Source organism: Thamnophis elegans, chromosome 13 (assembly GCF_009769535.1).
Source record: "Thamnophis elegans isolate rThaEle1 chromosome 13, rThaEle1.pri, whole genome shotgun sequence".
In the NCBI taxonomy this organism is placed as follows: Eukaryota; Metazoa; Chordata; class Lepidosauria; order Squamata; family Colubridae; genus Thamnophis; species Thamnophis elegans.
In genome coordinates, this window is record NC_045553.1 from 2,061,867 (window position 1) to 2,087,869 (window position 26,003).

Here is a 26,003-nt window from a genome sequence, read left to right on the forward strand (position 1 = left end):
AAAAGGGGGGATTTAAAAAACAACAACGAATGTGAAGGCGCTTGGCCCAAAGCACGACCCGTAAGCCAGCCAGCCAGCCGCCTTTCTCGGCCCTTCCTTCCCGCCGCTCTATGGTTGGCGGCTCACTTCCGCCAGCAACAGAGACTCCTTGGGGGGGGGGAGGAAGAGGAGGAGGGGAGAAAAAAAAAAAAGCCGAGGAAGAGCAGCTGAGGTTTTCCCTCTGGTCCGGCCCTGCGGCTTCCTCGGGCGCCTCTCGCGGGAACGGCGGCGCTCTCGCGAGATCTCCCGCCTGCCTTCCTGCCTGCCTGCCTACCTGCTTGCTGTTGCTGCTGCTGAACGGTCGGCCAAGCGAACCGCCTGGAGGGGGCGCTCGGGTGAGGGGGCGCTTGGGTGGGGAAGGGGGAGGCCTGGGGATCCCCCGATTTCCCCCAGCCCGGGTTACCCCCTCCCCATTTTTCCTGGCTGGGGAATTCAGAGACGCTCCCCCCCCTCCAGCCACACAAGCCCCCCCCCCGTCCTCTTTCTTGGGGGGCTTTTTAAAGGTTTCCACCATTGAGCCTCTTGGGGGGGGCACCTGGGGGTCTGGCAGGCGGGGCGGGGGGGGCACCTTTCCCAGCTCTCGCCACCCCTTCTTTGGAAGGGGGGTGGTGGTCTGCAAGGCTGCAGACCCCCCCCTTTTGTTTTCTAGATTGGGGTGCAATTTTTTGGGGAGAGTGGGGGGGTGTCTCCCGTCCAAGGGGGGGGTCAACTTCACAAGCTCTCCTTGGATTGGACTAGATGACCCCCAAGGTCCCTTCCAACTCTTGTTACTGTTTACTGGTTAAGTAAAGGAGGAAAGGGAAGAAGAGGGGAAGGGTAGAGGGGAGGAAGGGGAAGGAGAGAAGGGAAAGGAGAGGAGGAAGGAAGGAAGGAGAGAAGAAAGAGAAGAAAGGGGGGAAGGAAGGGGAGGGAAGCAAGGAAGGAAGGAAGGAGGGAAGGAAGGAAGGAGAGAAGGAAGGAGGGAAGGAGAGAAGGAAGGGGGGAAGGAGGAAGGAAGGAGAGAAGAAAGGAGGGACGGAAGGAGGGAAGGAAGGAGGGAAGGAAGGAGGGAAGGAGAGAAGAAAGGTGGGAGGGAAGGGGGAGGAGGGAGGGAAGGAAGGAAGGAGAGAAGGAGAGAAGAAAGGAGGGAAGGAAGGAAGAAGAAGTAGGATTGTTGTAAGATAAGATGGGTTTATGGGATGGTAAGAAAGCAATTTCAAGTATATTGTCAATTGTAGGGGAGAAAAATTGTTACAAATACATATTATTCATAACAGCTATGAGATCATATAATTGTGAATGTATATATGAGGGGGAAAAAAGTTTCCTGCCTGACCTTGGAAGGTTCAACCACCACCTCTCTGTTCCTAGGTTTGGCGTTTGAAGGGAAGGTCTCCGGTTTCTGGTGAGACGGGAAGAATGGAGACGGCAGTGGAGCCTGTGGTCCTGGACTGCCGGGGAGACCAAAGGTGTAACGCCAGACCGGATGTAGACTATCCGCTTCGGGTGCTCTATTGCGGAGGTAGGCATGGAAAAGGCAACTTCGTGAGCCGCCAGTGGGTTTCCTTCCACGTACCCCAGTTAAGGTTACTTGCAGATTGTCCAGCTTTGGATAGCTGGAAAGGCTTTAACCTAGAGCGGTGTTTCTCAACTTCAGTAGATTTAGGAATTCTGGGAGTTGAAATCTACATGTCTTTAAAAAGTTGCCGAGGTTGAGAAAGACTTCAATAAAGTCAACCGTTATCTTCTGTGTGTCTGGGTTTTTAAAAATGGGAATCGGCGTTCGCAAAAAAGAGAGGAATTAATACAATGTAAGTTAGCTTACAATGTCTAGATCTTAGTGGCTAAGACAGCTGAGCTTGTCGATCAGAAAGGTCGGCAGTTCGGCGGTTCGAATCCCTAGCGTTGCGTAACGGAGTGAGCTCCCGTGACTCGTCCCGGCTTCTGCCAACCTAGCAGTTCGAAAGCACGTTAAAAAATGCAAGTAGAAAAATAGGCACCACCTTTGGTGGGAAGGGAACGGCGTTGAGTCATGCTGGCCACATGACCAGGGAGACGTCTTCGGACAGCGCTGGCTCTTCGGCTTAGAAACGGAGATGAGCACCGCCCCCTAGAGTCGGGAACGTCTAGCACAGATGTGCGAGGGAAACCTTTACCTTAAATTAGCTTATTGTACAAAACAGTGTTCTGTAACTAAGAAAATACAATTCATGATAGGAACTAAGGAAATAATTGCAACTATTTCTTGTAGCTAAGGAAATACAGTTTATGATAGGAATCAACACATTAATTAGAAAGATCGGTCTTCACCGTGGGATAGAAGGCGCGTGGGTTTTCTGGCGTTCTCTGATGATTCCACCATCTCTTTTTATCAGCCACGCTGGCTGGGGCTAATGGGTGTTGTAGGACAGGCGCAATTTCAGAGACCTCGTAGAGATGCCCATCTTAAATAAGACGTTTAAACTGGATTATACGGGAAAACATTATCATGGCTTTAAACATTTTTCCCGTTTTCTTCCCCAGTCTGTTCCTTGCCAACAGAGGTGAGTTGCTTTCATTTTAGCTTTTGCTTGGTTTGCCCAGTCAATGAAAACGCTAGAGAGCTTTTAAAAATGTTTGTCTTGTGTAATGATTTAACTGGAAATCAGTAGAGTAACACAGAATTATGCCGGCCAATTCACAGTTGCATTGATCTCTCTGAAGATGGCTAAAATTGTTGTTAGTCGTGAAGTCGTGTCCGATCCATCGCGACCCCATGGACAATGTTCCTCCAGGCCTTCCTGCCCTCTTGTCCAGGGAGTCCCTCCTTATCATTTGGTAACCAAAGTATTTGGGTTTCATCTTCAGGATCTGATCTTCTAAACCGCAGTCAGGCTTGATCTGTAGGACTATAGGACTGACTGGTAAAATGATGGCTAAAATAGCTTTTATTATAGAAAAGGATCATCAGAGCAGATTCCCCTGTGTGAAAAGATGCATCTGTCCAGAATGATTTCTCTACTCTTACAAGTCCTAAGGATTTGTGTTATGCTGTAAACATTTGGCCATTCTCAACCAATAACTTTACTCTGTTTTTTCCCCCACTCCAGTATTGTGAATACATGCCTGATATGGCAAAATGCCGGCAATGGCTAGAGAAGAATTTCCCAAATGAATTTGCGAAGCTTACTGCAGGTAAAATACTTTTGTCACCTTTGAGCATGGAATTTCTTCCTTAATCCCGTATCGTTTGTCTGGGGAAACGGCTGCGTTAAAATCTAGTAGGATTTTCCCGGGCTGCAAAAGGGAAAGTTGCATTTTTGTGAAGGGGAAAAAACAAACAAACTTAAATTTGCTAAATTGGAAACAACTCTCAATAGGGTCGTTGTAAGGGAGCCTTATAAAGAAATCTATATTTCTTTTTTTTTTAAAGAAATGTTAAGTTAAGCATCTGTGTTTCCTGTTTCCAAATTTCACCTTTCCAAAATGATTTTTTTAAAAACAGTTTTCACAAATTAAATACATTAAGCCTATTGTACCTCAAGCAACTTTGGAACTAAATTTCTAGATAGAAATGGCTGATACATAGTAAGGTCTGGAACTGTCATCTTTTGCTAATGCAGAACCACGTGGGCAAAGAGGTTTGTAAAATTTATTTTGCTTTTTAGTGGATTCAAAGGTCCCCAGTTTTATCTAGTGCAGGAGACTCATGGAGATGAGATTCAGAGGATTTCTGATTATTGGAAACAAGTCTACATAACGTGAACAGAAACACCTATTTCTTGATACTTCTAAAGTCTGTTCCCCCCCCCCCCCAAATAACAGTATATTTCTAGAGGAACTGTGTGGAGTGGAAGATAATTGTGTTATTGCTCTCATTAAAATATTGGAATTATTGACCAGTGTAAATACTACCTTATATACCAATATATATATATATATTATATATATTATATATATATATATATATATATATATATATAGATATATATATTATATATATATTTGTTATATTTATGCTGATAATAATAAAGGGAGACTAGTATAGATCTATTTCAAGCTATTTAGCTCTCATCAGCTAGCCATACCCAAGTTTGGGAATCGAACCTGTGCTCTATTGCCTCCCAGGCAGGGAGTTAACCATTTGAGCTGATGAGAGCTAAATAGCTTGAAATAGATCTATACTAGTCCCTTATTTATTTATCAGCATAAATATAACAAATGTAAAAAAAGGCAACAGTAAAAAATATTGGGTTTCTGTCTGGATGGTCTCTTGTGACGAGCCGAAGGACTGATGATGGAAGCAGTTAGCTTCCTCCCATACTTGGGCATACCAGGGGTTGTGACTTTAAGTATATATAATATACCTGCCTGGGAGGCAATAGAGCACAGGTTCGATTCCCAAACTTGGGTATGGCTAGCTGATGAGAGCTAAATAGCTTGAAATAGATCTATACTAGTCCCTTTATTTATTTATCAGCATAAATATAACATATATTATATATAATAATATATATATATATATATATATATATATATATATATATAATATACATACATACATACATACATACACCGCTTTCTTTTCTTCTTTGGCAAGATTCCGATATCCCTAATAACTCTGTACGTTTGAATTCCAGAAAACTGCCCTAAACAAGAATCTGGCATCGGAGAAGGCCAAGGAATGATCGGGGAAGAGGAAGAAAAGAAGAAACAGAAGCGAGGCAATTATTAGCTGGATGCAGCTTTTCTTTTCTTAAGAACATATTAAAGCACAACTCCCTTTTTTTTTAATCTCCTGGTCCTGTAAAATCCAGGATTAGAACTCCAGACACATCTTGAGCACCCCAGGCTGGGCAAGGCGAGCTCAGCTGTGGCTGGGGTGGTGAGAATAGGGCTAAAGGGACCCCAGAGGTCTCCTAGTCCAGCTCCCTTGCTCAAGGTGGCTTGAGGTGACTTGAGATGGGGAGAGAGCCGGAAAGCCAGTCGATTTCTTTTCGCCTCCTTCAAACCAGATTTCTGAAAAAGGTGTTTTTTATTCCCTTTCCTTTTTGCCCGCCTCCCAGGCGGAAGGGGTCAGATAAAACAGAAGAAGAAAACGGTGCCCCAGAAAGTGACGATAGCAAAAATCCCCCGGGCGAAGAAAAAATACGTCACACGAGTGTGCGGCCTTGCGACTTTTGGTGAGTTTAAGCGGAAGCACGGTTTTGCAGAGGTTTCTGGGGGGGATCAAATCGGTGGAGATCAGCTAGTATGAAAGAAATTTTTTTTTATCTTGCAAACTACTAAGGAGAATGAGATAGGATCAGTTTTTTCGCCGCTTATATGCTAAATGATGCGAAAGTTCCCTTTGAACTGTGAGCCCACAATTTCGGTCTTGAGGTCAGAATAGAGAGCTTCTTCGTCTAATTTGACTCAGTTGTTCCACATCTGGCTGGGATTCTGGGATGGCTCAGTCTTGTCACTGTGGAAAGGCATTGGGGGTTTAGAACACAGGTTTTTCAGAATTAGCAATGTTAAGACAGATGGAGAAGACTCCTGCATTGAGTCCCTTGGACTGCAAGGCCATCCAACTGGTCAGTCCTAGAGGAGATCAACACTGACTGCTCTTTAGAAGGCCGGATCCTGAAGAGGAAACTCAAAGACTTTGTTCCACCTAATGAGAAGGAGGAAGGACTCCCTGGAGAAGAGCCTCATGCTGGGAATGATGGAGGGCAGAAGAAGAAGAAGGGGACGGCAGAGAAGGAGGTGGCTGGATGGAGTCACTGAAGCAGTCAGCGTGAGCTTCAATGGACTCCAGAGGATGGGAGAGGACAGGAAGGCCTGGAGGAACGTTGTCTGTGGGGTCACGATGGGTCGGACACAACAAAGGCATCAACTCCCAGAATTCCCCAGCCAGCACAACATAAGTGGCTGGGGAATTTTAGGCGTTGAAATCCACCCGTCTTTTAACATTGCCGATTTTGAAAAACCTGGGCCTTAGAAACTAATAAGTAAGAATCCGTCTCTTGATCTCTTATTTCTTTTTCTTGTCTCTCCAAACAGAAATAGATCTTAAGGAGGCCCAAAGGTTCTTTGCTCAGAAGTTTTCCTGCGGGGCGTCGGTTACTGGGGAGGATGAAATAATTATTCAGGGAGATTTCACAGACGACATCATCGAAGTGATTCAGGAAAAGTGGCCCGAGGTAATACACTGGGACCTCATTGGACTGGCTTTCTGTTTTGTTTGTTTTTAAAGGAGATTTTTAATTAAAGTGGATTTTCCCTTGCAGTTAGGACTTTGCAGTAGAGCTTGTAAAGATAAAAATAATATCCTGGTGGGGAATTAGAAACCGACATTGTGTGATGTTAATTTGCTACGACGGTTGACTCTTTGCTGCAATGGATCGATTACATTCCATTAAGCAGCCATATCGATAGTTTTTTTTTTTTGCCTGTATTCCCTAAAAGTATCCCATAATAAAAGATCAGGGGATGAGAGGGAAATGGCTTAGAAACCTTCCGATATTTTGAGGGGCAAGAGGAAAAAGAGGTGGGGAGCGAAAGATTTTTAAAAAGTCAAGCTTGGATCAAGCTAGTTTTTGTTCCTTTTCCCTCCCCATATCTCTTTTCCTCCCATGCCACGTCTTCAGTTGTTCTGATCCAGGCTTCCCAAGAGCCTGAAGCCAACTCCTGGTCCCAACAAAACCCCTTTTTATTAATTGAGGGAATTTGCTCATTCACATCCAGCAAAGTCAAGGGAGGATTTACGGTCACAGACCTTATCTGGCTTGGAGAGCTGCCAGGCCGATCTCTGCAGAACTTGGCAAGGAGTCTCGGAGAGTCACAAACCAATGAAGCGAACTAACAGTCTCCTGCAAACTCCACTCCCCTTTCGCTCCTCTTTTATTCCCTCTGGGAGGGGCCATTCATCGTCCATTCCCAAGTTGACCCCTGTTCTTTAGCTGTTCCCTTCATCTGGCTAACCTGTGCATGCGCACACTGGGAACAGGCTCCAGCTGTTCTTCTGCCTCACTGATGTCTGACTCCGAAGGCAGCTGATAACTGGCATACAACCCTGGCTCCATCTCTGCCTCCAACACATCAGAGCCTTCCCCAGACTCCAGGACTGGCCCAGGTTCCTCCCCAACCCTCCTCACTGTCCAAATCTGCTGCCAGTTACTGGTTGTGGGCAGGCCACAACATCAACTAGTTTGTTAAAACTAGTTGGGCATGGGAAATATCATCTCTTGACTGATTGACTCTTCCCTTGGTAAAGCGTGGAATTAAACCAATTTAATTACCTCCCCTCCTCCCCCCTAATAATCTTTCAAAGTCAAGCCATTCAGTTCATTTCCATGTGATTGTTTCTCATGTAATAAACACGTTTGAACTTCTGTGCTGCAGGTGGACGATGACAGCATCGAAGATCTGGGAGAAGTGAAAAAGTGAGATTCCTTTGGAAAAGCCACAAATTCCGGCCTTTTTTTTGGACAGACGCCCAACTCTAGCCAAAACAGTCCAAGTGGGACTTTCCCTGACAGATCCGTTTGAAGAGGCTTGTTCCCCCAGTGGGATTTTTACCGTGGTCTATTTTTTTTTTGTCTGTGATCTTTCTTTGCCAAAGTTTAAATTTGGGGGATGTGAGCACATCCTGCTTTGGCCTGGAAATAGAGCGTTAATAAAGAAGTTACTGTTCTTGGCCGTGTGCGTCCTTGGTTTTCTTACCCCGAGTTTTTAACCCGAGTTGGCAGCTTCGTTGGAAGCAAATAAATGTACATGAGGGCCGGGCGTAATGTGTGAACGGAAACTCCTAGGGATGTGCCACACTCCATGGTTTTTTAAAAAAATTAAAATGATCAGTAAAGGAGAATATTTGTAGCTCAGGGTTGAAATGAGGAGGGCCTTGGTCCTTTCTGAGCTTGGCGGTTTTCTTGTAGACATTTTATTACCAAACTAGATAACATCATCAATGCTAAGAAAGGGGTTTGCAGGGAGGAGGATGACTGTGGGGTCCTTGGTGCTCTCTGAGCTTGGTGGTTTTCTTGCAGACGTTTCATTACTAAACTAGGTAACATCATTCATTTTCTATATTCATTTCTGTGTTCTATTCATTTTCTATATCTATTCTATTTATTCATTTCTTTATGCTATTGTATTCCATTCATTTCTATATTCTATTCTCTTTCAGGTTCCATTTCTTTCTATTTAATTCTGTTCCATTTATATTCTATTGAATTCTATTCTATATCCCTATTCTTTCAGTTTCTATTTCTTCTGTTCCATTTATATCTTTTCTCTTAGTTTCTATTTCTCTTCTATTTATATTGTTCCATTTATATTCTATTGAATTCTATTCTATATTTCTATCTATTTTTTCTGTTTCTATTCTATTTTGTTCCATTATATTCTATTCTATTCTTTCAGTTTCTGTTTCTCTTCTATTTATATTGTTCCATTTATATTCTATTCTATTCTATATTTCTATTCTATTTTTCTGTTTCTATTTATATTCTATTTATATTGTTCCATTTATATTCTACTGAATTCTATTCTATATTTCTATTCTATTTTTTCTGTTTCTATTTCTATTCTGTTCCATTTATATTCTATTCTATTCTTTCAGTTTCTGTTTCTCTTCTATTTATATTGTTCCATTTATATCTATTGAATTCTATTCTATTTTTTCTGTTTCTATTTCTATTCTATTTATATTGCTCCATTTATATTCTATTGAATTCTATTCTATTCTATATTTCTATTCTATTTTTTCTGTTTCTATTTCTATTCTGTTCCATTATATTCTATTCTTTCAGTTTCTGTTTCTCTTCTTTATATTGTTCATTTATATTCTATTGAATTCTATTCTATTGTATATTTCTATTCTATCTTTCAGTTTCTATTTCTCTTCTGTTCCATTTATATTCTATTCTATTCTTTCAGTTCTGTTCTCTTCTATTTATATTGTTCCATTTATATTCTATTCTATTCTATATTTCTATTCTATTTTTTCTGTTTCTATTTATATTCTATTTATATGTTCCATTTATATTCTACTGAATTCTATTCTATATTTCTATTCTATTTTTTCTGTTTCTATTTCTATTCTGTTCCATTTATATTCTATTCTATTCTTTCAGTTTCTGTTTCTCTTCTATTTATTTGTTCCATTATATTCTATTCTATCTATATTTCTATTCTATTTTTTCTGTTTATTTATATTATATTGTTCCATTATATTCTACTGAATCTATTCTATATTTCTATTCTATTTTTCTGTTTCTATTTCTATTCTGTTCCATTTTATTCTATTCTATTCTTTCAGTTTCTTTTCTCTATTTATATTGTTCCATTATATTCTATTGAATTCTATTCTATTTTTTCTGTTTATTTCTATTCTATTTATATTGCTCCATTTATATTCTATTGAATTCTATTCTATTCTATATTTCTATTCTATTTTTTCTGTTTCTATTTCTATTCTGTTCCATTTATATTCTATTCTTTCAGTTTCTGTTTCTTCTATTTATATTGTTCCATTTATATTCTATTGAATTCTATTCTATGTATATTTCTATTCTATTCTTTCAGTTTCTATTTCTCTTCTGTTCCATTTATATTCTATTCTATTCTTTCAGTTTCTGTTTCTCTTCTATTTATATTGTTCCATTTATATTCTATTGAATTCTATATTTCTATTCTATTTTTTCTGTTTATCTATTCTATTTATATTGTTCCATTTATATTCTATTGATTATTCTTTTCAGTTTCTATTTCTCTTCTAGTCTAAAGAAATCGCTTTTTGAACCTCCTTTGCTCCAAAATCTCCCTCCTTCCCAGCTGCAGGGAGGTGTTGGGCAGGTGGGGGGGGGTTAACGGGGGAGGGTCCCCACGGAGCTCCTTCGGGTGGGGTTATACGAGAGGGAGGGAAAGCCACCCGCCATGGGGCAGCCGAGAATCCCCGCTAAGGCGGCGCCAACCGCCCTCGCCGCTGGACGAACTCCCGAAGACTGAACTGGCGCGGACGTCAGGCTCTGCGGTCTTCCCTCCGGTCCGCCCCAGCTCCCCCCCCCCCCCCGACTCCTCCTCCGCGCCGCTGCCGGGACAGGTAAGAGCCGCTCAGGTTGTCCTCGGCCGAAGGAGGAGGAGGAGCAGCAGCAGCCGCCATGGGGAGCCCAGACCGGGGGAGGCGTGGACGGGAAGGGGCCCGGCGGGGGGTGGGAGCTCCTGGAACGCGAGTGTAGCAGTGTGTGTGTGTAGGGGGGGGTCCCTTGCGTGTACACGCGTTGTGGCTCTCCCCGTGGGCGTGGGAGGCAGGGTTAGGGCAGGGTGCCAGGGGTGTAGTGGGATGGTGGGTCTCTGCGGGTGAAGATGTGGGTTTCACTCGGGGTATTTTTTTTAGGTCTTTTAAAAGAAATTTAATTTAATTTATTTATTTTTAACTGTTAGATACAGTTTCAGCTATACGTTCACCTCGTTACAGTTCTTATTTTATCTTTTGTCACTTTGCACGTTGTTTTTCCGTATAAAGGTTAAAATATACTTTCTGGGTCGTTCCGTTTACCATCCCATACACCTAATTTGTATTATTAATCTCATACATACAGTTACATTCACATAGTAATAGTTCTTTTTTTTATATTTATCACTTTTACACATTTGTTTTTCCATAGAAAAGGTTAAAATATGCTTTCGGATTGCTGTGTTTACCATGCCAACACACCTAATTTGTATTATCACCACCCTATTTTTCCTTTCTTTTCTCCCTCATGCTCTACTTCCTTCCTCCTTTCCTTCTCTTCCGTTCTTCCCTTACCTCTCCCCTACTCCCCTCTTCCTCTTCCCTTCCTAACCTCTCTCCTTCTCTTTCTATCCCTTCCAATCTTCTCTCCTCACCTGTATCTTCCTTCCTTCCTCGTTCTCCTTTCCATTCCTTCGGCACGTACCTCTCACCTACTCCCTATTCCTACTTCCCCTTCCTACCCTCTCTCCTTCTATTTCTGTCCCTTCCATCTTCTTCTCCTCAACTGTATCTTCCTTCCTTACTCTTTCTCCTTTCCCTTCCTTCTTCCCTTACCTCTCCCTACTCCCTCTTCTTCTTCCCTTCCTACCCTCTTCCTTCTCTTTCTATCCCTTCCTTCACTCTCCTCCTTTTCGGTTGTTATGGTTATCTCTTTCATCTCTCAACTAGTGTATTTTTGGGATGGTATTCCCACAAGCGGGTTCCCACTGGTATTTGGGGTTTTTTAAAAGTTTTTATTTTTAATCTCTTACATACAGTTACAGGTATCCATTCACATAGTAATAGTTCATTTTTATATTTATCACTTAACCATTTGTTTTTTCCATATAAAAGGTTAAAATGTACTTTATCGGTTGCTGTGTTTACATCCCATACACCTAATTTGTATTATCACCATCCTATTTTTCCTTTCTTTTCTCCCCTCCCTCCCTTCTCTACTTCCTTCCTTCCTCTCCTTTCCCTTCCTTCTTCCCTTGCCTCTCTCCTACTCTCTTCTTCTCCCCTTCCTACCCTCTCTCCTTCTCTTTCTATCCCTTCCGGCCTTCCTCTCCTTTCCTCTTCCTTCCTTCCCTCTCTCCTCCTCTCCTCCTCTCTTCCTTTCCTTTTCTGTGGTGGTTATCTCTTTTTCATCTCTCAACTGGTGTATTTTCAGGATGGTATTCCTGAAAGCAGTTTCACATGGTGTGTGTGGTGTATCTATCCGGTGTCTAAGTAGCATGTAAGTAATGTAGACTTAATAATTCTTTATTGTCAGTGCACAACATAGGTACAATGAGATTGGTTGAGCTCCCTCAGTGCATACCCCTCCCCAAACACAATACAACTCACAGTGAAGGCAAAAAAATAAAAGTTGTGTGTTTTCAGGTGAGAGTGGACCTCTCCTGTGTCGATGTGGGTAAGCAGGGCCCCAAGAGGATTATTAATGCTGGAACACGACTAGAATGGACTCCCACACCTACACATGGGCACATCGATCCATGATGCCCTAATTGTACATTTCATCGTACAGCGTTTTGTTTGAGCACCAGATTTTGGAGATAACGTTTTGGAAGCTATAACGTTTTGGAGATAACATTCAATAAACGGAGGTGAAATATAAAATATACTCATCAACAGAATGAAACAAAACTTGCAAACTTAAATAAATAAGTAATGCAATTAGAATTCAATCAGTGGCATAATAGCTGATCACTGGGGTTTCGGATTAATGGAGGTTATGTCAAACAAAGTATATAGTTTGAAGTATATATCCAATATTGTTTTTCTGTTTTTTAAAAAATTAGTTTTGTAATTATTTATTTTTAATTTCCCCTTCATGGGCCTTCCTTCGAGCTCCATGGGCCCCGGAACAATGTACCAGCTGCACCCTCCTCTCCTCAGGCCTGGGGTTAAGGTCCTGTGGGTGTGTATCATGTGATCATACAACAAATGTAGGGATTTGTGTATAGAGATGGCTTCACCTGCCTGGATGTGTGTGTGTGTGTATTTACTGTGTATTTATACAGTGAATTTCCTCTTTTTATCCCTTGCACTTTTGACTTTTTTTTTTCTCTTTCAGTTTGTTTCGTGTTACGACTATTATAATCAACCCTAAATTAAAAGTCTATCTATTAACAAAACAAAAAAGTCACCGGATAATAAAAGTCTCTCTGCTTTGCATCCGTGCTACACCTGAAATGAAGTTGGCTTGTTTGATGCAGCTCTGATCTCAGAAACCTGATGAATTCTGCGTTGGATATTTCCGGTCCCTTTCCAGGTAGGGAAATGTGAAATATTAAAATGACACTGAAGTTACAGGTAACCTTCAGGATGCACATATTCACCTAGAGAATTAGTCAGGGGTGTTTGATAATCACAATAGTGTACTAAAAGTAAAGGTAAAGGTTCCCCTCGCATATGTGCGCTAGTCGTTCCCGACCTCTAGGGGGCGGTGCTTCATCTCCGTTCCAAAGCCGAAGGGCCAGCGAAGACGTCTCCGTGGTCATGTGGCCGGCATGACGCAATGTCCAAAGGCGCACGGAACACTGTTCCCTTCTCACCAAAGGTGGTCCACTATTTCTTTACTTGCATTTTTTACGTGCTTTCGAACGCTTCCACCACAAAACCACGCTCGACTAAACCGCGCCCGGCTAAAACCGCGTCGCTGACATCATCAACAGGGCGACAACAGCGCGGAGACAGAAGCACGCTGTAAACCTAAACCTAAATTAACCCCTAAACCTAACTTAACCCCCCTAAACCTAATCCTAAACCTAACCCTAACATAACCCTTAACCTAACCCCAAACCTAACCCTAAACCTAACCCTAACCTAACCCTAAACCTAATCCTAACCCTTAACCTAACCCTAAACCTAATCCTAACCCTTAACCTAACCCTAAACCTAACCCTAATCCCTTAACCTAACCCTAAAGCTAACCTAAACCTAACCCTTACGTTAAGTTGAATTGGCTTGCTTTCAACAGCGCTATTTAAAGCGCCCTTTCTCTTCTCCGCGCTGGCTGTTGTCGCCCTGTTGATGACGTCAGCGATGCAGTTTAATCGGGCGCGGCTTAGTCGAGCGCGGTTTTGACGGGTCATGCTTTCGAACGGCTAGTTTGGCAGAAGCTGGGACAAGTCACGGGGAGCTCACTCCGTTACGCGGCGCAAGGGATTCGAACCGCCAAACTACTGACCTTTCTGATTAACAAGTTCAGCATCTTAGCCCCTGAGCTGCTGCGTCCCTTATAGTGTATACTCCTCTTAAGTACTACACCTTTCCCTAAATCTCTTTTTCTCTCGTCGTTAGAACCTGGCCTCCAGATCAGAGAGCGACATCGTTCAGAAACTGAAGAAGGAACTCCAGCTGGTACTCGCGGAGCTGAAAGATCCGCGACAAGGAGCTGAACAACATGGTGGCTGTACACCACAGGCAATTTTTGGCTTGGGAGGAGGATCGTCAGAAAATACTGACGCTGGAAGAACGAAGCAGCAGGGTTGAAAGGTGAGTCTCAAAAGCCCAGGGCCAAGGAACTAAGACTGTATGGGCACTGATATTCCCATTTTACAGGTCGTAAAAACTGAGGCGTTGACGTAGGCACCCCAGGGACTTCTAGCCAAGGTGAGATTGGAGTTAGCAGGTTTGGGACAGCTAAGAGGCTTGCAAGCTGATAATCCCAGCGTTGGCTAACAACTTTGTGAGAAGTTTGTCTCTGAGGTCGTGGAGATTGAAAGTGCTGACATGTTAGGCTAATAGTTGGTCACAGCATCAGGTAAACAGGATGGTTTTTTACCATAGTTCTGGGTTTATGCTCTATCCCAGCATTCTAGAAAAAAACCCTCTGCATTTTCAAGCTATGGTTTCTGACGCATCTGGGTGTTGGCTCCACATATCTAGAACATCAGATGGAGGACAAATGTTCTACAACATTTGATTCACTAAGACGTTAAATGCAAATGCATTATACCCCACACTTGTCATTTTAAACAGCTAAGGTAAGGTTCCCCTCGCACATATGTGTTAGTCATTCCCAACTCTAGGGGGGCAGTGCTCATCTCCGTTCAAGCCGAAGAGCCAGCGCTGTCCGAAGACGTCTCCGTGGTCATGTGGCCGGCATGACTCACTGCCAAAGGCACATGGAACGCTGTTCCCTTCCCACAAAGGTGTCCCTGTTTTTCTACTTGCCATTTTTTTTACATGCTTTTCGAACTGCTAGGTTGGCAGAAGCGGGACGAGGTCACGGGAGCTCACTCCGTTACGCGGCGCTGGGGATCGAACCTAGGATTCTGATCGATAAGCTCAGCGTCTTAACCACTGAGCCACCTTTTTGATTCACTAGGGAAGACATAAATGAATTTAATGTGCATTTGTTGGCAAGGGGGAAAAACACCACATTATACCCCACATGTATACTACGCTTGCTTTTAAACAGTTAGCAAGGAGGATTTCAATAGTGGCTTGTCTGGTCGTAGAAATGTTGGCTTGCCATTCTAGTGAGGTTCCTTCTGCACCATGGCAATCCTGGAATGTTACGTTGGGCGTAGAACCCTTTCAAGAGATTTCCTTTAACAATACGAATCACTGCGGCTTCCCAATATTGTGTTAAATCAGTGATCAGATGCTCTTCCAACACGGAGCTGTATGTATGTCATAGAGCAATTGTATTTCTCGCCTTCTCTACGTGGAAACCTGGAACGAAAGTAGCAAAAGTTGCGCTGAGGTTCCCTTAACAACTCCCCGGTTTAAGGACAGAAAAATATGACAGGTAGAACAGTCTGAAAAGTGGGCAGCGAAACCAGGATGTGGGTATTCTTTGGAGGGATTAAATATTTATTTCCAATATTTATTCTAGATTGAACAGGAGGCTCCCAAGTGGCTTAATTTAAAGCCACTCTTGTCTCACCAGAACCACAGCGCGGGTGGGGAATTAATTTGATAAATAAACAATTAATTTGCGGGCATAATAATAATTGATTATTACAGGAATAATAAAATTAAATATGAGAAAAAAAAGACTCTGAAGAAAAGATACAACAATCAAAAAGAAGAAAAAGAAGAAGTTAGGAGAGAAAAGAAAAAAAGTAGAAGTTGAATCTTGAGAGCCCAAGAGAAAATTGTTAAAAGGGGAAGAAAGAAAAAGAGAGTTATCATTAGTAGATCAAGAGAATAGTTTTAAGATCGTTAATGCTATGTAACTAATTAAGAAATAAATAAATTGTAATAACATTGTTAATTGTGGATTAAAAAAATGGAAGGAAATGCTATCTTATGTTTAAATTGAACTAGAGAACATTTATGGTAGAACAGATTAATGGAGGAAATGTGAAATGGTAATTTGGTTATAATTTCAAAGGAGCAATGGGTTCACGTATTGTTTATGTATTAAGGGGAAATAAGTACAAAGGTGAACACATTAAAAGAGAATAATTTGGCAGGATCTGGAACCAGAACCATGATGTAAAATGGATTGTGTCAATGAGAGGATGTAAAAGAAAAGATCCAGACAATTATATAAGGTGTTAAAATTTGTATTAAAAATAAAAACCTTGAAACGAGGGGGGGAAAAAATGTGGGCAGCAGAGTTTCAAATCGTTAATTTTTCAAAACAGGAGGAGGTGGGGGAACGGATTAAATGTCGGTTTACCATTGTAACAAGATTTGATTTCCTTAAGATCAGAAATGATTTAAATTGTTTAAAGTTAGTTCAGCAAGAAGAAGCTAAGGTCAATGTAGAATGCTATTAATTCTTTATTTCTTTTTTTTTTCTCAATAGATTTTAGACTGTGTTTGTTAGAAATCCATACCCTGTACGGGTTCTGGGAAGTCGGGGGGGGGGGGGAAGGAGGAGGGGGGTTGGGGGGGAGGGAGGGAGGGAGGGGTATATATTAGGCTAGACAAGAATTTGGTGGTAAACTAGAATTATGTTGAGATACAAAAATTGTACTTCGATGTCTCACTGATTGAGGAATGATGAAATGTTTGTCTTAAAAGAAATAAACTTTTTGAATCCGGAAGATTTGATTTCCTCCTTTTCCTCCTCAGATGAGCTACATAAGAGAAACGAAATGATATCCACCTTGAGCCAGAGATTAAAACTTCTGGGGTCCCTGCAGAATGACTGCAGTTCGACACTCGAAAACACTCAGCAGAAGCTGCAGGAGTTGTCTCGAAAAGCATCCGACACTTCTCTTCAATGTCAGAGCCTCGAGGTAGGCCACTACCAGATTAAGAGAGTTGGGAGGGACCTTGGAGGTCATCTAGTCCAACCCCCCGCTCAAGCAGGAGACCCTACAGCATTTCTGACAGGTGGCAGCCCAGTCTCTTCTTGAAGCCTCCAGGGATGAAGCTCTCACAACTTCTGTTCCATGGTTTGATTGTTCTCACCGTCAAGAAATTCCTCCTTATTTCCAGGTTGAATCTCTCCTTGGTCAGTTTCCATCCATGATTCCTTGTCTGGCCTTCAGGTGCCTTGGAGAATAGCTTGAACCCCCTCCTCTCTGTGGCAGCCCTCAAATATTGGAGGACTGCTAGTTGATTTCTGGCCTTCCCTCTTGTCTCCTTAGGAGAAAAACCAAACCTTGGTTGGCTCCGTGATGGATCTTTCCAACCAAGTGGGTCAACTCCAGGCTAGAGAACAGGAACTTCTGACGCTTTTAAGACTCAAGGTATTTTATTTGGGGGTCCTTCAGATTTTGCTGCAAATCTTTGCCCATCGTTGGGAGGTAAAGGGGCCCCAAAGTGGATCCGTTTGATCCTTTCTAACCATCTTTCTCAACCTCAGCAACTTGGAGATACGTGGACTTCAGTCCCCAGGATTCCCCAGCCAACATGGGGAAGATGGGTGGACCTCAACTCCCAGGATTCCTCAGCCAACATGGGGAAGATGGGTGGACCTCAACTCCCAGGATTCCTCAGCCAACATGGGGAAGATGGGTGGATCTCAACTCCCAGGATTCCCCAGCCAACATGGGGAAGATGGGTGGACCTCAACTCCCAGGATTCCTCAGCCAACATGGGGAAGATGGGTGGACCTCAACTCCCAGATTCCCCAGCCAACATGGGGAAGATGGGTGGACCTCAACTCCCAGGATTCCTCAGCCAACATGGGGAAGATGGGTGGACCTCAACTCCCAGGATTCCTCAGCCAACATGGGGAAGATGGGTGGACCTCAACTCCCAGGATTCTCCAGTCCACCACGAGGAGTGAAGCTCTTCGCCAAAACAATACCTTTTTCAAAGAAGTTGAAAAACTTCTTTTCCAGCAAAGTTTCGCAATAAATGCCCTTTTTTTCTTTCTTGGTTTCGGTAGGATGACGATATCCTCGAAGCAACCAATCAAATCACCGAGTTTACCAGCAAATTTAAAAAGTTAGAAAGTGCCCTGTGCGCATACAGGACGCAAGAAAGAAGTTTCACCGAGGAGAAGCAGAATTTCAAACTCCGGCTGAAGGAAATTACGTCGGAAGCGAGCAGACTCAAAGGTAAATTATATACGTAGAGCCGGCGTGTCCAGCCTTGGCAACTTTTTAAAGATTTGTCGTCTTCGTTTCCCAGCATTCCCCAACCAGTCGTGCTGGCTGGGGAATTCCGTGGCACGACAAAACCGCGGTCCACTAAAGCGCGCCCGATTAAAGCGCGTACCTGACGTCATCAGCAGCGCGACAAATAAAATTAAAATAAATTAAATTAAAATTAAAATAAATTAAAGCAAGCCGATTCACATAAAGATAAGGGTTAGGTTAAGGGTTAGGGTTAGGTTTAGGGTAGGTTAAGGGTTAGGCTTAGGCTTAGGGTTAGGTTAAGGGTTAGCGTTAGGTTTAGCATTAGGTTAAGGGTTAGGTTTAGGGTTAGGTTTAGGGTTACGTTAAGCGTTAGGGTTAGGGTTAGGTTAAGGGTTAGCGTTAGGTTTAGGGTTAGGGTTAGGTTTAGGGTTAGGTTAAGGGTTAGGCTTAGGGTAGGTTTAGGGTTAGGTTTGGGGGGGTTAGGTTTAGATTACGCGTTAATTTTAAGTTTACCGCTCACAGCGTGCTGTTTTCGTCGCGCTGTGATGAAGTCACGTACGCGCTTTCGTCGAGCGCACTTTAGTCTACCACGGTTTTGTGGTGGAACCGGGAATTCTGGGCGTTGAAGTCCACAAGTCTTAAAAGCTGATTGAAATGGCAAGGGATTGTTTTAAGAAAACGCGAAGGGGGAGATCGGTTTGATGGTGGTTCTTCTTTTTTTGTTTTAAGGGGATCTAAGTGAAAAAACAAGGAGAAACAGTGCGCAGAGGGAAGAAATTATACAGCTCAAGCAAGAAAATGTTTATTTAAGTAACGAATTAATGCTTACCGGTGAGCAAGACTGAAGGTTTGCTGAATCTTGAATTCTAATGGCCCCCTTCACATCCCTTATACTGCACTGAAGATGTTACCCGTTCTGGAAACGTTCGGGAACCAACCCACAAGCTCGGACAAATGAGCCTTTGCACTCGTCCTTCACCCGAGCTACACATATTCCCCACTCTTGCAATGAGACCTTGATGTTTTCTCTTGGGGGGGCTTCTGGAAAAATAACCGACTCTCCCACCCCTTTCTTTTCCCCCCCGCAGCCGAGAGGGAAAATCGAAAAGTCCAGCTGCTTCTGTCAGCCAAATCGAAGCAGCTTCGGACGGACACGGAACTGAACAATTTGAGACAGGTGTGGCTCCCCTTTCTGGTTGTGTGAGTGCCTTGTATTTTGCAGAGGGGAACAAAAAGGGGATTTAACAAACGCAAAGAATTTTGGGCCGTTTCGTTTTGAAGCTGCTGTTGTGTCACGAAGCTGGCAGCCGATTCGGACAGTGAGGAGGGTTGGGAGGAAGATGGGCCAGTCCCGGAGTCTGGGGAAGGCTCTGAGGAGGGCTCTGTGTCGGAGGCAGAGAGGGGGACATGGCCATCCGACAGTTATCAGCTGCCTCGGAGTCAGAGATCAGTGAGGCAGAAGAACAGCTGGAGCCTGTTCCCAGTGTGCGCATGCGCCAGAGTTGCCAGACGAAGGGAAAGAGCGAAAGAACGGGCCCCGACTGGGGAGTGAGGCCACAGACGGACGGTGAATGGCCCCTCCCAGAGGGAATAAAAGAGGAGCGACAGGGGAGTGGAGTTTGCAGGAGACAATGAGTTCCCTTAATTGGTTTGTGACTCTCAGAGACTCCTTGTCAAGTTCTGCAGATCTCCGCCTGGCAGCTCTCCAAGCCAGATAAGGTCTGTGACCGTAAATCCTCCCTTGAAAGACTTTGCTGGAGGTGAATGAGCAGAATTCACAGTCAATTAATAAAAGGGGTTTTTGTCGGGACAACCTGCCATAGATTCGACATCGTAGTTCGAGGCTGAATGTCCCCGAAGTTAAAAATCTCCATCTTCCCGGGGCTCGATGGCTTATTTTGTCTATCTGTTCCCAGATCTACCTGAAGCAGCAGCAGGATCTCCAGTTCCTGCATTTTCCACCTGGAAACTTCCCAGGAGAAACACAGGACAGGATCGCGGGATGGAAGGTAAACAGCTTTGGGGGCGGAGGGTGGGAGCAGAAGGAATTATATTAACCTCAGCGCCGTCTCAATCGCATTACGGGCCTCAAATTTGTTCCTGTTTTCAGCCCAGGGATGGTTTTGGCGGATCTCGAGAGCAAGTGGCGGACCGAGATTCCCTCGGCGGCGACAGTCGGACGGGAGATCCCCACCCATTTCGTCCACCTCCCCGACTGCCCTTTGAAAAAAGCCGGGCACTCCTGCTCAGCCCAAAACAGGCAGCAAGAACAGCAGGCGAAGCATGGACACCAAGGGCCCTTTTCGCCATCCCAGGTGCCTCCGTCGGGAAGAGGGGATGCTGAGCACTCCCAGGAGCAGCGGGGAGATGGGAGAACGCTCGGACACGCAGCTGGACAATCCCCGGGCGTCCAGATCCAGGGAAACAGTTTGGACGCCGGAGCTGGCCCCTTCGCCGAGACACAAACATTGGCTTGAGGCCAACTTCTGCGCGGCGACCGTCGGATGTTTGGCGCCCAGGTTCTTCGACAAAGCCAGCGGGGACTGCAGAGATGCCCCCGCAGACCTGGGCAGGATCCCCCCTCGGCCCTGTGCGCCTCCTCCCCATCCGGGGAACCACCCCGCCTGCTCGGCCTGCAGCGCCGTCCGTAAAGCCAGCCTCTACCGCTCCAACAGGAGTGGACCGAAATGCTCAAGCCGGGGTGGAGAACGACAGCAGGGGCTTATGGAGCGGGGAGTCCCCCCCGAAGCCTCCGGATGGTCCCGAGTTGACAAGGTTCCGTGTTTTGGCTAAGCATCAGAGCCTTTGGGGTTCTATCCCTATCCCCATCCTAGCCAGAGGCAGATATTTTCTCTTCGTGCACATTGAGGATATATATCTGCTGAACAAAACTCCCCCCCTGGCAACATGAAAGGCATCCGGCCCTTAAAACACTCTGCTACCTCCATTTAGTTGCCTTTGAAATTGGAGATGAGCACTGTCCCCTAGAGTCAGGAACGACTAGCACATGTGTGCGAGGTGGGAACCTGGAAGGGATTTAATGGCTCCTTTTGGGAGGAACAACACACAGTTCAGCTTAAAGCTGGCCTGACCAGCATCCATCCTCTCCCAGCCACTTTTGAAGGCCACGTGTCAATAGTACGGAATGTGGCTGCGTCCTGTCGATCTTGCGAGCCAAGGTGGCGCAGTGGTTAAATGCAGCACTGCAGGCTACTGCTAGATCAGCAGGTCAGCGGTTCAAATCTCACCGGCTCAGGGTTGACTCAGCCTTCCATCCTTCCGAGGTGGGTAAAATGAGGACCCAGATTGTTGGGGGCAATATGCTGACTCTCTGTAAACCGCTTAGAGAGGCCTGAAAGGCCTATGAAGCGGTATATAAGTCTACTGCTATTGCTATAAGTCTACTGCTATTGCTATTGCTTGCTGGGGAATTTGTAAACAGTCTGTCCAGTTTTGCTCACAACGTGTCAAATGGCCCCTCCTTTTGGCAGCCTGCAAAATGAAAATGCCTTTATCCAAGATTCCCCCCTCGCACATCTGTGCTGGTCGCTCCCGACTCTAGGGGGCGGTGATCATCTCCGTTTCAAAGCCGAAGAGCCAGCGCTGTCCGAAGACGCCCCCGTGGTCATGTGGCCGGCATGATTCAATGCACAGAACGCTGTTCCCTTCCCACCAAAGCTGGTCCCTATTTTCCTATTTGCATTTTTTTTTTTACCTGCTTCGAACTGCTAGGTTGGCAGAAGCTGGGACGAGTCACGGGGGCTCCCTCCGTTACGCGGCGTTGGGGATTCGAACTGCCGACCTTTCTGATCGACAAGCTCAGTGTCTTAGTCACCGCATCGCCACCAGGAGGGTCCAATCTTAGCAGCTTGCAAGATTTGTGGACTTCAGCTCCCAGAATTCTATTCCAGGCTGGCTGGGGAATTCTGGGAGTTGAAGTCCACGGGGCTTCAAGTTACCAAAGCTGGACCAACCCTGCCTTATAAACAGGTTCTGACCATCTGCAGTTTGAATGGTCCGGGGTGGGGGGGACACAATTCAGATACCCCCCCCCCCCCAAACCTGATCTAGCATAGATCTCATTTTCCTTGGAAACAAATTGTCCAGCTATTAATAATCACAATTGCAGGTCAAAGCATTTTAGATAAAAAAATATGGTGGATTATTCGAAATATTCTTAAAAAGAGAATAAAGTTTACTCCTCAGTTGTTCTTGCTAGGTATAATTACAGATTGTACAGTTATAATCAAGAGCCGAGGTGGCGCACGTGGTTAGGGTGCAGTACTGCAGGCCACTTCAGCTGACTGTTATCTGCAGTTTCAGCGGTTCAAATCTCACCGGCTCAAGGTCGACTCAGCCTTCCATCCTTCCGAGGTGGGTGAAATGAGGACCCAGACTGTGGGGGGGCGATATGCTGACTCTGTAAACCGCTTAGAGAGGGCTGAAAGCCCTATGAAGCGGTATATAAGTTATGCTATTGCTATTGCTATTATAGAGACTAATTTGATTCTGAACTTAATAACGGCAGCAAGACTGTTGGTGGCGTAGTACTGGAAGAAGGAAGAATTGCCTACTATTCAAGAATGGACGTTAAAAGTAGTAAATTTAGCAGAGATGGCCAAATATCAGCATATCTCATTCAGATGAGAAATATACGTTGGAATGGAGAAGATGGATTGATTACATTCAAAATAAATATCGGGCCAAGAAATTCCAAATAGCTTATGAATGAACAAGGAATGTTATAATTTATTTAAAGTTAGCGTAATAAAAGGGGAGTTAAAGTACAAGAGGGAGGCAGGATGCTATAGTGAGTTAGCTTATGTTAGTGTATGATTGTTAAATGTTTATACCCTGTATTTTGCTCTGGGAATTTGGGGGGGAGGGAGGGAAGGGGAAGTATTTGTAAAATTTATTAAAACTCTTCATTAAAATAATAATAATAATAATAATAATAACAACAATTGCTCCTGAATTATAATTTTAACAGTGACCAGGATGGGAGCCTGAACGGTTTTGACTGGGATGGACCCTGTTTCACATCAACCCAGGACTAAGCCTCCTGAGATGCCTTCAGCCTCAAACCACGCTGCAGACCTCGGGCACCTACCGGGTGTAACCAGCTTCCACCATCGCGTAAGGATCTCCGATCAGAACCGACCCCAAGATATTCTCTCCGTTGACCCCCACTCAACCTGCCCCGATATTATTGGCGGTGATTTCCCCCAATTCTAGCTTTTTTTCGCCAGCCACACAGACATAAAACACAGCAAGATTTTCCTTGGTGCTCTCTGAGCTTGGTAGTTTTTACGCAGGCGTTTCGTGACCCAACTAGGTAGCATCATCAGTGCTAGAAGGAGAGAGGGGTTTTCAGAGCGGAGGAAGGAGATGGGGAGGAGGAGGAGGGAAGAGGAAGAAGAAGAAGAGAAAGGACTGTGGGATCCTTGGTGCTCCCTCAGCTTGGTTGTTTTTTTCTTGGAGACATTTCATGACCCAACTAGATAACATCATCAGTGGTAGAAGGGAGTGGGGTTTGCAGAGTGAAGGAAGGAGAAGGGGAGGAGGGGAAAGGCTAGGAGGAAAAGGAGAAGGAGGAAGAAGAAGAGGAGGAGGAGGAGGAGGAGGAAGAAGAAGAAAAGGACTGGCATCCTTGGTGCTCTCTGAGCTGGGTGGTTTTGTTATAGACATCTCACGACCCAACTAGGGAACATCACCAGTGCTAGAAGGGAGTGGGGTTTGCAGAGTGAAGGAGGGAGGAGGGGAAAGGCTAGGAGGAAAGGAAAAGGAGAAGTAAAAAGAAGAAGAGGAGGAAAAGGACTGGCATCCTTGCTGCTCTCTGAGCTTGGTGGTTTTCTTACAGACATCTCACGACCCAACTAGGGAACATGATCAGTGCCATAGAAGGGAGTGTGTGTTTGTCCTCAGTTTACATCCTAGTGGCTTGTCTTGTCACTGACGGGTTGTGGAGGTGGCCACCTCCGCTTAGCCTTTCTGCGTGGGCTGAATTTCCCCCCGGATGACGACCGTTTTCTCCGGCCTTCTCGTAGGATCCTCGCTCGACCGACGACAAGCTGCAGATGATGCTGGCCGAAACCCGGCAGATGGTGACCCACCTGGAGCACAGCCACCTGCTCAGCGCCAGCCCGCCTTCAGCCCCACCGGCAGCCTCCACACAGTAGGGTCCGCCTTTCCAACTGGGGTGGGGTGGTGGGGGTGTCCGTCGGAGGGTGAGGAGTTAAAAACAGCAAGATGGGGGCCGTCATGGACCGATTGACGCCTGGCCTGGTTTTGACGTTGTTTTCGGTTGTTCTTGACAGGCAGGGGACGAGCCCAGGTCCATTCGGGAGCACAAGGAACCCGTTGAGGAAGAATCTAGAGTGAAACTCTCTCCTTTCGCTTCTCAAGTAAGTTCTCTTCTCCCTCTGTCGGCTCCTGTTCTTGTGCATTGCACCACTGAATAGGGTAGGGTAGGGTAGAATTAGAATTAGAATGGAATAGAATTAGAATTAGAATGGAATAGAATTAGAATTAGAATGGAATAGAATGGAAAGGAATAGGAATAGGAATAGAATATAGAATATAGAATAGAATAGATTAGAATGGAATTGGAATAGAATGCAGAATGGAATAGAATAGAATAGGAAGGAATATGAATAGAATAGGGAATAGAATAGAATAGGAAGGAATATGAATAGAATATAGAATAGAATAGAATAGAATAGATAGGAATAGGAATAGAATATAGAATAGAATTAGAATGGAATTGGAATAGAATGCAGAATGGAATAGAATAGAATAGGAAGGAATAGGAATAGAATATAGAATAGAATAGGAAGGAATAGAATATAGACTAGAATAGAATACAATAGCAGAGTTGGAAGGGACCTTGGAGGTCTTCTAGTCCAACCCCCTGCCTAGGCAGGAAACCCCTACACCGTTTCAGAAAAATGCCTATCCAACATCTTCTTAAGACTTCCAGTGTTGGGGCATTCACAACTTCTGGAGGCAACTTCTGTCCCATGGTTAATTGTTCAACTGTCAGGAAATTTCTCCTCAGTCCTAAGTTGCTTCTCTCCTTGATTAGTTTCCACCCATTGCTTCTTGTTCTGCCCTCAGTTGCTTTGGAGAATAGCTTGACTCCCTCTTCTTTGGGGCAGCCCCTGAGATATTGGAAGACTGCTATCATGTCTCCCCTGGTCCTTCTTTTCATTATACTAGACTCAGTTCCTGCAACCATTCTTCATCTGTTTTAGCCTCCAGTCCCCTAATCCTCTTTGTTGCTCTTCTCTGCACTCTTTCTAGAGTCTCCGCATCTTTTCTACATCCTGGCGATCAAAACTGGATGCAAATATTCCAAGTGTGGCCTTATAAAGTGGTATCAACCCTTCCCGTGATCTTGATTCTATCCCTCTGTTGATGCAGCCTAGAACTGTGTTGGCTTTTTTAGCAGCTGCTGCACACGGCTGGCTCCTATTTAAACGGTTGTCCACTAGGACTCCAAGATCCCTCTCACAGTTACTACTGTTGAGCAAGGTACCACCTATACTGTGCCTGTGCATTTTGTTGAGCTAAGATCTGCTGAGCCTCATCTGAGTTCGTCAGCTCTGGTAAATCTCACAGCTTTGCAAATCTTGCTGGTCCTGATTTTTTTTTTTTTAAAGTTAGGTGTAAACATACCGTAATTTGGCAATTTTGCAGGAATGTCGGCTGTTTACACAGCAATGGAAAAACTAGAGAGAAAAAACAGAGAGAGAGAAAGTTTCCAGCCCTGATACAAAGTGGGTTTTCAGAAGTAAATATTGTTTTTTTTTTTTAAATATCCCTGAGGTTATAACGGGCCATGTTTTTCCAAATGCATGAATAAAAACAGCAAAAGAAAAAAAACCCTGAAATAATCTTGTTGTTCCGGTTTGGGTTTGCTTTACCCAAAATTGTTTTTATTTTTATTTTATCATTTCGGGTGTAAAACCAGCTGTCTCGTGTTTTGTCTACTACAGGAAGAAAAAACCCTTCCTGAAGCCGGA

At 44.3% G+C, this 26,003-nt stretch overlaps 2 protein-coding genes across 2 annotated transcripts; both read left to right on the forward strand.

Moving 5' to 3' along the window:
- Positions 1–20: 20 nt before the first annotated feature.
- DENR (density regulated re-initiation and release factor) lies at positions 21–7,680 on the forward strand. The gene is made up of 8 exons (XM_032229749.1): positions 21–374; positions 1,390–1,540; positions 2,542–2,561; positions 3,108–3,192; positions 4,638–4,721; positions 5,064–5,180; positions 6,043–6,182; positions 7,384–7,680. The coding sequence occupies exons 1-8, from the start codon at positions 111–113 to the stop codon at positions 7,426–7,428; spliced, it is 906 nt and encodes a 301-aa protein (XP_032085640.1). The 5' UTR covers positions 21–110; the 3' UTR covers positions 7,429–7,680.
- Positions 7,681–11,888: 4,208 nt separating this feature from the next.
- CCDC62 (coiled-coil domain containing 62) lies at positions 11,889–23,104 on the forward strand. The gene is given in 12 exon segments (XM_032229341.1): positions 11,889–11,894; positions 13,787–13,867; positions 13,869–13,973; positions 14,204–14,210; positions 16,520–16,686; positions 17,041–17,142; positions 17,787–17,958; positions 18,709–18,810; positions 19,068–19,156; positions 19,896–19,988; positions 20,090–20,754; positions 22,970–23,104. Coding segments are annotated over 11 exon segments (1,158 nt in total). The 3' UTR covers positions 20,324–20,754; positions 22,970–23,104.
- The last annotated feature ends 2,899 nt before the right edge of the window (positions 23,105–26,003 follow it).